Genomic DNA, 9990 nt, shown 5'->3' on the forward strand with positions numbered 1-9990 from the left:
CCCCACACACACACATAACGCTCAACGCACAAGCCACTTACATATGCTAGGGCAAAAGTTCTGTGTGTAGCCTCCGCACAACCATAAAACAACCTTCAGTCTATGTAATTTCCCCAGAAGGACCAGCTGAGTGTGTCGGAGCAGGAGATCCGGGAGATGATCAGACAGAGAATCAGGAAGATTGAGGAGATCAGACAGTCCGTGACTGAACTGGAGGTATTGTAGCTAAACATTTAAATAAAACTGGTGAAAGGTTTCTTGCAAGTTTCACAGTCTCATTATTTTCCTCAGTTGGCAGTGGAGCATGAGACTGTGGGCAGCGTTTCCATGTTGTCAGAGCTCATTTCTGCCATCCAGCGCTCCCAAGCGGAGCTGATGGAGGTGATGGAGATGAGCCGGAGGGCGGCCGAGCACCAGGCCGACTCCATGATACGACAGCTGGAGCTGGAGATTGAAGAACTAGGACGGAGAGAAAGCGCCCTAGCCCAGCTCGCCCAATCAGATGACTACATGCACTGTGTCAAGGTTGGTCAATGTGATGAGAAACTGATGTTAACATTGTGGGAAACCTGAGGGGGTTATTTGACATCCTTTTAATTGATTTATTTCCGCCTACTTTCCAGACATTTCCCAACCTCTCCAGTCCTCCAAAGTCCAAAGACTGGTCTGAAGTGTCGGTGAACTCTGACCTGGGAACAGGGACCATCTACAGGTCGCTCGCAGCTCTGGTGGAAAATTTTCAGGAAGATCTGAAGACGATTGCAGAAACAGGTCAGTGAAATGCAAAACACATGAAAAACAACAAAGACAAAGTCAAAAGAGCTAGGATGATCCAGGCCTTATGAAAAAAAAAAAAACACCATTCAAACCAATCAAGTCCTCGTGTTAGACCATTGACTGAAATATAATGAACGTAGCACCAACGATGTCCCCCAGTGATTTGAAGCCTTGAGTTTGGGGAATCTTGTTTTTTTGCCACCAAATGGGAAAAAATGTTCTCAAGAGGGTGAAGCTGGCGAGGATGACAAGGCCAAAATGTGTTTATGGCTGTCCAGAGTAGGGTCAAAAGAACAATTTTACACATCATTATTCTCTATGAAAAAACACCCTTCTTCTGCAAACTTTCCCTTAACTTACCAGCTAGTGCTAGCTAGCTATCTTGGTTAGCAGAACGCTGAGAAATCATTCACATCACATTTTTAGGAGACCAAAATTAACTTTGATGAAGTGAAAACACACAGTGAGAGGTTCAATGTTCAAGAAGACATGGAACAATACCCCAAAAGGTTCTAAGGTCTGTTTTAATGTCCACAGTGCAATGGTTAGCATTGCTAAGCCTCTGTCTTGATTGACAGGTTGGCGTGTAGCCATGCCCTATTGGATCCCCGCTTTATCTTCTATTTTAAAATAAATGAGACGATAATTTAAAACATGAACATCATGCTGTATTGATAAAGACTTGAAACTAGCAATTGAGGCCATAAACACGTTAAGAAAAAGTTTATTGAGGTGATAAATCAAGTGAAAAGTAGGGTCATTATCTCACAGACTTCTGTAGAAACAGACTTCTTTTTGGAGTCAGTGGAGTCTCCCCCTGGTGGAAATTAGATGAAATGCAGGTTTATGACACTTCAGCATTGGCTTTGCTTTTCAGACCCAAAAGCTTTGTCAATTACTTTTACGGTCTATGAACCTGACATAATAGATCTACTATAATAAAGCACTGAAACACACACATAACAGTAGTTGACTGGTGTCTCCTTGTTCCTCTCCAGGTTTTCCTGCCTCAGTAGTGGAACCCAGCCCGGTCCGAACACAGCCCAGTAAGTGTTCACTCCCAGTCCACCTTAAATAGGCTAAAAATACAACAAGTAAACCAGGTAGAGACTCGATCCATCCTACCTTAAACAGTTATACATCATACAGTACATGAGAGCATTCCACCTTCAACGGGTGATTATATACAGCTATGCAGTGTATTAAAACAGGAGCTACTGTATAACATCATTTTGTCCTGTTTTTTCTGCAGGGATAAAAATGATACAGGAGTATGCAGGTACGAAACCATGATGACACATAAAGGCAGCTTGCAGACATGATTATATATAGAAAATCTAAAATGATTTACATTTTCATTCTTTCTTCAACACAGTGGATGTGACTCTGGACTGCAACACCGCTCATCCCAGACTGATTTTGTCAGACGACATGAAGAGTGTAAGACACCTGTTAAATTATTATAAAAAACAATAGTTACTCATTCAGTTCATTCTTCTTTCAGTTAATTTGCAAGCTCAAAGACTGTAAATCATTCAGTTTTTTAATGCAATCACAAACCCACAGAAAATGTCTATACAATCTTGAAAATGTCCATAAATTGGGACTAAAATCTTGGCATGTGATCAATTTTTGGTATGACAAATTCTCCATTCAGTTGCCTTTTTTTCCATGTTTGCATTGGAGACGTATATGACACACCTACATTTACTGTAAATTGTGAAGCAAATGTGTTACCTATGAAGTTTGCTATTACAAAAACTGTCAAAAACTGCTATTTCAAAAACTGTGTTTCTGCAGGTGAGGTGTGGAGACAAACACCAGACACTTGCAGACAATCCGGAGAGGTTTAACAGAGTCGTCTGTGTCATAGGGAGGGAGGCCATCTCCACTGGGAGACACTACTGGGAGGTAAGAGACACACTCTCTCTCTCTCTCTCTCTCTCTCTCTCTCTCTCTCTCTCAATGAAAAGGAAGTTGTTGTGATCACAAAATACTAATATAAATATAATTTTACAACAAATCACTTTCTCCCAGCTGGTCTGGAACTCTACACCCCCCCCCCCCCCCCCCTTCATATTACTTTGTGCTATGGTATGATTGGTAGTGTACATATGTTGTGTTTTTTCTTTCTGCTTGCCTTATCTGTGCTAATGTTTTAATACCATGTGATATGATTTTTTTACTGCAACATAATTTCCCCATGGGGACAATAAACATGAACTGAACTGAGTCAACAGAACATGACCAAATATTTACATGCATGTCCTCCCAGCCTTTCATATGCTTCAGTGTTTGATTATATGTACGTTAAGGTCCTACTTTCATTGATCAGGTGGAGGTGGGCGGGAAGACGGACTGGGATCTGGGCGTGGCCAAACAGTCAAGCAACAGGAAGGGGAAGGTTGAAGTTACCCCGAGCAAGGGATACTGGTTCCTCAGCCTGAGAGACAAGTACGGTTTTGCCCTTAGGTAGTTACCCAAATGAGATGTTAATTAGTTATTTTTAGCTTTTCAGACCCGGACCTCTGTCGTCATTAACCTTGTTTCCAGCAGCAGTTTTCAAATAAAAGCTCCAAAAGCCCCCCGTAGGCCACCTGCTCAGCACCAAACTGCAGACAGATAACGTTAGAGACGAGCTGGTGAACCAAGTGGAACATTTAGCAGCTAGAGATACGGATATTTTTCTCAGGAGTTGGTGGAGACCAAAAAAAGAGCTAAAAGGAGAGTGAATATTGGACTCCAAATGATAATGTTGCTCTGTCACCGCTGGACGTGTAAATGGACAGGCAACTGTCTGCTAACACAAGAGATTTCAGAAAATTGAATATGCTCAAACTTCTGCTTTTCTTTTAATTTATTGTCTTTCCTTTCCTTTCCTTTCTAGTAATCCTCTGCTTTCTCTTATCCTCCACTTCATCCCTCTCCTCAGAAACAAGTACGCTTTTCGCACTGAACCCTCCACAGAAGTCCAACTGAGCCTCCGTCCACAGACGATTGGGATATTTGTGGACTATGAGAAAGGACAGGTACAGCATGGGAAACCCATTTTACACATCTCATTTATTTGCTTCTTTTGTTTTCAACCAAGTGAAGTTTTTTTTTCAAATGTTCCTGTGTGTCCCCTTGGTTTCACAGGTGTCTTTCTACAACGTTGACGCTAAAATGCACATCTACACTTTCAATGACACTTTCAGTGAGTGCATCTTCCCGTTCTTCAGCCCCTGCACTAATAAATCCGGGAAGAACAACGGGCCGCTAATCATAAAGCCAGTCATCTTGATGGAGTGACAGGAGGGCACCTGGAAGTTATTTGTTTCTCTTTTTTTTCTTGTCTTTAACCCTCCTGTTGTCCTCGGGTCGAATTTGACCCATTTTCAAAAAGTGTTTATATCAGAAATTGGGGTTTTCTTTCGTCAAATCCTCAAAAAAAAAATAACTTGGATGAAACAAACAGTAAAATAAAGTTGACAAAAATGTCAGAAAAAGATTTTAAAAAGAGCCTCTGTTAACTGTATGAAGGGTATTGTGATCAATATGGAGACGTCAGACATATCTGTGTACCTTTTCAGTTCTCTGTTCTCTCCAACAAAAATGACAAAAAATGCACTTTTTTTGTAAATAGTGACCAAAAAAAATGGAAAAGTGACAAAAACGACAAAAAAAGTGACAAAAACATCAGGAAAAGCGACAAAAGGGTCAAAAAAGACGACCAAAATGTTGGAAAAAAAAAGTTTGTATTTAATTCTGACCCAGAAAAACAGTTTACTGGTCGACGGGAAGACAACACAAGGGTTAAATACTTTGTTGCCCTGTACAAAAAAACTAGAATCAAGGCTTACTAATGCTGCATTAGATCAACAACGTGGCTCCATTTCCTGGGTCTCCTTCTCCATAAACATGAAATCAAGGAGAGGGTTAACTTTTCCTGCTACAGATTTCTGACAGTGGTCAGAAAGCACAGGGGAGACACGAATCCGAATCCGGAGTCCGAATACGCTCTGAAGTGAATCACCGTCACTCTCTCACTCGTCTACCACACACTTCCAACGCACACACACATGCCGGCCCTGCAACGCATGCAAGCATGAACTTTAGACCACATACGTACGCTACAGCAACAACAGCGTGGAGTCTACGCAGAACCATAAATCAGCCTTTGATAAATTGTGGTTGTATGCCTCCACCAACCAGTCAAATTGCAGTTTACATCCATGTTTACATCCAATGTTCGTCCATGAAATACAATAATACAATACAAATACAATTGATGACTTTCATTCCTGACTAAACTCATCTGTACGTTCCTCTGATCTTAACTATTCGTCAAAATAATTCATAATTTCTGCTTTATTAACTCACATATTAGGTATAAATCTTTATAAATGAGGGTTACTGACCATGAATTCCAAAAGGTACAGTAAAACTAGTTGTAGTAAGGTGGTGTTAATGAAAAAAAAAAAAAGTCTGGAAAAGGGACAACAATGTCAAATTTTTGTCCCTTTTTGACCCGGGAAGACAACACAAGGGTTAATGAGAAATGGACAGACAACCCGAAAATATAATACCTCTGGCCACAGCTGTCGCAGAGGCATCATTAGAAGCTATGTCCCAATACAAGGGCTGCGGGGGGGGGGGAGATACCTAGCACTCGTTTTGGCGTTCAATCAGAAGCACACACAAACACAAAAAAAACCATATATATTATATATATATATATATAAATAATATAAATATTATTATTAAGGTAATTTCATGATGAAATAGCAGACGAAAATTGTAAAATATATACACTACCGGTCAAAAGTTTGGGGTCACTTCGAAATTCCCATTGCACTCCATTATAGACAGAATACCAGCTGAGATCAGTTGCATTGTTTTTTTAACCAGGGCAGCAGTTTTCATATTACATTATGTGCTTACATAATTGCATAAGGGTTGTCCATGTTTTCTAGTTAGTTTTTTAAAATGATATCAGATTAGTAAACAGGATGTGCCTTTGGAACATCAGATGAATGGTTGCTGATAATGGGTAATGTAGATATTGCATTAAAGATCACCCCCCCACTCAGATCAGCTGCTATCCTGTCTATAATGGAGTGGTATGGAAATTTGTAAGTGACCCCAAACTTTTGACCGGTAGTGTGTGTGTGTGTGTGTGTGTTATATATATATATATATATATATATATATACACACACATACACACATGAGGGTTTATTATAAATTTTTCCTCTCTTTTGACCAAATGGTAAAACATAAAGAACAACTTTTGGCTCTATTAAGGTGCTGTAGTTAACGTTTTGATCACACGGTTGCTAGGCGACAGGAGCTCTGGAGACCGCTCGGTTCAGTCTTCCTAGTCTTTGAAGGCCCTGAATTAGAACATAGCTAGATTTTGAGCTCCTTTTGTTGTAAACGTCCTGTTGTTGTGTGAATGTAAATAGTTTATTAATTCAAATGGGACTATGAAGGTTGTGTCTGAAGTGATTTGCCGCTCATGTATTAAAACAATCACGTTTTCTGATTCATGTCTTTGATATTATTCTTTATGAGGCCATTGTCTCTGGAGGAAAAGTTTCCCTTTATTGCAGAAAAACAATTTCACGACTTGGGTTCTGAGAACATAAAAATGAGACTTTCAATGATCAACAGTCAAATTTATAGAAGATGATTCACGCAACAAAGTGAGAATAGTGATACATAATTAATAGTATAGAACAAAACCACATAAATGAGCCAAATGACACGTAAACAATCATCTTTGAGGAAAAGGAAAAAACTATCGATAGAAATAAGATGACATATTGCCATAAATCATAAATATAGCACACATTGTTGCATTTAATAAAGCTGCCAATGTGATGTTAAAATGTAGAAAGCGTCCTGACTAACTGTCAAAACGTTAGTGTTAGTTATAGTGTTATATATATATATATATATCATTTTAAAGACACTGAACTTGCAATATTTTATACTTCACCTTCAAAATTAAGTATTTAGGCATCATAAAAATTAAACAGCTGTATCTCATCTCTATATAATGTGTTTTGTTTCATATATCTTAATTTAAGGGGCACTATTTGGTGGTAATTAAAAAAGGAATACAAGTACCTATGTCATAGGTAAATCATTTCCTGTATATCGCTGGTTTGAAAAAAAACAAGTGTGTTACTGCATAAGTAACTACTCCACACTTAGAGAATCAGTTGTAGCCTGGTGGTGTGTCCTTGTTTTAAAAGATGAGAAGAGCAGTTTTCAGTCTAGTGGTTTGTGTTTTGGTAGTGATAATCCTGTAATGTGCATTTGGAGCCACATTTTGTCTTCAAGGACAACTGGGCCTCCAGCGCCGAGTGCTCCAATGAACCACGCATGGTCTATGTCTGATTCTGTTGTAATTTATAGAGTAAAAACCTCCTTCATTTTTGAGGATAAACAAAGAACATGCATTATAATCTCACATCTTGGAGCCAAATCCAAAGTTATTGCCAGGAAAACTTGATGTGACACTTAAAGCGTAAACAGAGTTAATTACTTCAATTCTACAAACTCTAAAATGACATTGCATCTAAGGTAATTTCTTTATTTTTTTTTATGTGCACTGTTTTGTGCATAACCTGTACTAATTCTACAGCTTTTCCATGGGAATTTAATGAAATCCCATTCAGAGTTAGAAGTTGTGGCGGTCGATGCGGTGCTGCTCTAGCTGCGCCTTGGCCTTTTCTTTCTGCAGGAGAATGTGTTCGGCAAACTCCCTCACGGCTCCCATCCCCCCACAGTGTTGGCACGTGTACTTTGCAGCATTGATGGCTACCACCGGAGCGTCTTTAGGTACGGCGCTCATACCCGCCAGGTTCAGACACTCGACATCCGGTTTGTCATTACCTAAAAGGGGGAGACAAAACACACATATAAACATAAAAAACACATAATATGCCACATGGTTAATGCACCAACCCTGTTTGTTATTCATGTGCCTGATACAGACTGACTGACTGACTGAATGAGGAAATGAAAGAGCGCTGTGTCAGAGGGAGGAGACGGAGGGAAACTCGAGGTTTATTGAAGAAAACCTGCTCCCAACCGGGTTAGGTTCACAGGCTCAGTTACCATAGTAATGGACTAGCCAGACCATCCTCCAAGACACTGTCTGTCAATGCATGCCTAATCCTGACAGTTCACCATGGACGCCAATAGAGCCCTCCGATAAATTCTAGTAAATACTTAAAGGTACAGCTGCTTTACCCATGTATGCCACATCCTTCCAGTCCAGCTTCTTCTGCTCCACAATGCGCTTCAGATCGTCCAGGGGCTCCTTACCCACCTGCATGACCTTGCAACCCGTCCTCTTGGCCAGTCTGTCGGCCAGCGACTGGGCCACAGGGTCCAGGTCTGAGGTCAGCAGCACCACCTGGTGGAGCCAAGACAGAGGGGTAGTGTGCGGCCACAGGACAGGAGCACGCTCACCGATGCTGTTTAGAAGTCCAAACCTCCATGTCTTCTCCCTGCAGCATGCGGATGCCCGAGGTGTCTCTTGCATTGATAGACACCATCTCCTCTCCGGACACAGACAGGGAGATCCTTCCGTCCGTTAAACATCCGGAAACGTTGCAGAACATCAGACGCACCACCTCTGGCGTGGCCCGGCCGAAGTAACCATACCTGAAGACAGAAGCACAGATTGGATGAAAAAAGAAGAAGAGAAACAAAAGATGAAATTATCCAGCTTTCAGTAAAGTCCCTGAAGCCTTCGATGGATTACAAGCTGGATGAAAGATTGTGTGTTGTGTTGTGTGCAGCTGACCTGAGAACCCTCTGCTCTGCCACAGGCCAGTCGATGTCCACGTCGATGTCCACGCTGTACTCTGGCAGCATCTCGAAGTAGGCTACCTTACCGCCCTGGAGGAGAGACGCAAACTCAAATTCAATAAAAAAACGTTTTTGCTGTTTATGTTTTAAATGACTTCCTCAATTTTTTTTTTCAAGTAAGATTATAATGTTCCTTGGATGGATATGAACATCTTTTTGTTGTATGGTGTATGATGCTTAATTGTTTAAAACATTGTAGACATGTTTGTAATATTTGCAAAAGAAAAAAAAAGAATTGAATGAAGAATGTGGGAGAAGGAGAGTTACAGCTTTTGGTTACACTTTACTTGAAAAGGTATCTACATAAGAGTGACATGACGCTGTCATGAACATGTCAAACAAGTCATAAACGTTAATGACAACGTTTCTTTTAGTAAGTGTCATTCGGTTTTTGTCATGACAAGTTATGTAAGGGTTAGAGATATGGTTAGGGTTCTTGTGTCATGATTGTGTCATGACAGTGTCATGTCACCCTTATGTAGATACCGTATGTGTAAAGTGTTACCCAGCCTTCTTCAAATCCATTCGCATTCAGAAGGTCACCACTGGTCACCATTGGTCGCTTACCTGCAGCAGTTTTTCCTGCACTAGCTGGTTTTTAGTGGTGAAGTAAAAGGAGCCGTTCTCACACAGCTCTCCGTCCCAGTCCTGGCGCCGAGGACGCTTGGCCGGGTCCAGATTCAACGGTCTGGTCTTCTCACCAGCTAGAAGGAGGCAGGGTAAGGGGTTAAAAGGGTTATTCCACCAAACACTACAAATATGGTTCTCGGAGTAGTGGTTTTGTTTTGTGGTTTTGGTTGTTGTTGTTGTTGTTGTTAGCGAGGTTTAATACTGTAAAATTTGATTGTAGTCCTTTACTGCTGTGATAAAGTTTTATGCTCCAGTGTTAGGTTTCCATTTTAACTTACATCTTGATCTCTATTTCCTACCCAAGGACTATGGATGAGGATTTTATAACTAACTCTGGTAGTGTTAATTGCCCTGTGTATTGTCCCAGTCAAATCAATAAAAAAAGCTGTGAAAAGGGAGAGAGAGGGGGGATGACATGCAGCAAAGGGCCTCCAGGTTGGAATTGAACCTGCGGCCGTGCGTCAAGGACTGAGCCTTAGTACCTGGGGCGGACGCTCAACCAGGGTCACCCCAACTAATATAGTTTTACATCCACAGTATATTTAGATGGAGAGAGTGCAATGATGTGTATTACTGTAATACTAGGCGTTACCTACGTAGAAACTGCTTGGGGTTGTTGTGTAATGTGTTGTGTAACAACGGCAACGCATGTAACTGCAATGGAAGCACACACACACACAACTAATAGCTGAAAACACTGTTCACAAACAGCTC

At 40.8% G+C, this 9990-nt stretch overlaps 2 protein-coding genes across 5 annotated transcripts in view; one reads left to right on the forward strand and one right to left on the reverse strand.

Moving 5' to 3' along the window:
- Nucleotides 1-5307, forward strand: part of LOC116669499 (nuclear factor 7, brain) — an 11500-nt gene extending 6193 nt beyond the window's left edge. For 2 of the 4 annotated variants that reach the window (XM_032499419.1, XM_032499421.1), the window contains exons 6-15: nucleotides 118-216; nucleotides 292-525; nucleotides 624-771; nucleotides 1776-1823; nucleotides 2030-2056; nucleotides 2153-2217; nucleotides 2578-2688; nucleotides 3113-3249; nucleotides 3710-3806; nucleotides 3916-5307. In XM_032499419.1, coding sequence (XP_032355310.1) covers nucleotides 118-216; nucleotides 292-525; nucleotides 624-771; nucleotides 1776-1823; nucleotides 2030-2056; nucleotides 2153-2217; nucleotides 2578-2688; nucleotides 3113-3249; nucleotides 3710-3806; nucleotides 3916-4068 — 1119 coding nt within the window. In that variant the 3' untranslated portion in view covers nucleotides 4069-5307. The remainder of the gene's footprint in view (nucleotides 1-117; nucleotides 217-291; nucleotides 526-623; nucleotides 772-1775; nucleotides 1824-2029; nucleotides 2057-2152; nucleotides 2218-2577; nucleotides 2689-3112; nucleotides 3250-3709; nucleotides 3807-3915) is intronic. The other 2 variants (XM_032499422.1, XM_032499420.1) reach the window with 2 other exon arrangements.
- A 2133-nt stretch (nucleotides 5308-7440) lies between these two features.
- The window catches only part of cmasa (cytidine monophosphate N-acetylneuraminic acid synthetase a), a 4640-nt gene continuing 2090 nt past the window's right edge, over nucleotides 7441-9990 (reverse strand). The window contains exons 4-8 of the mRNA XM_032499438.1: nucleotides 9214-9350; nucleotides 8582-8676; nucleotides 8268-8439; nucleotides 8023-8188; nucleotides 7441-7662 (exon numbers count right to left, since the gene is read on the reverse strand). Of these exons, the coding sequence (XP_032355329.1) occupies nucleotides 7448-7662; nucleotides 8023-8188; nucleotides 8268-8439; nucleotides 8582-8676; nucleotides 9214-9350 (785 nt within the window). The 3' untranslated portion in view covers nucleotides 7441-7447. The remainder of the gene's footprint in view (nucleotides 7663-8022; nucleotides 8189-8267; nucleotides 8440-8581; nucleotides 8677-9213; nucleotides 9351-9990) is intronic.

The sequence above is a fragment of the Etheostoma spectabile genome, chromosome 19 (assembly GCF_008692095.1).
Source record: "Etheostoma spectabile isolate EspeVRDwgs_2016 chromosome 19, UIUC_Espe_1.0, whole genome shotgun sequence".
Taxonomy (NCBI): Eukaryota; Metazoa; Chordata; class Actinopteri; order Perciformes; family Percidae; genus Etheostoma; species Etheostoma spectabile.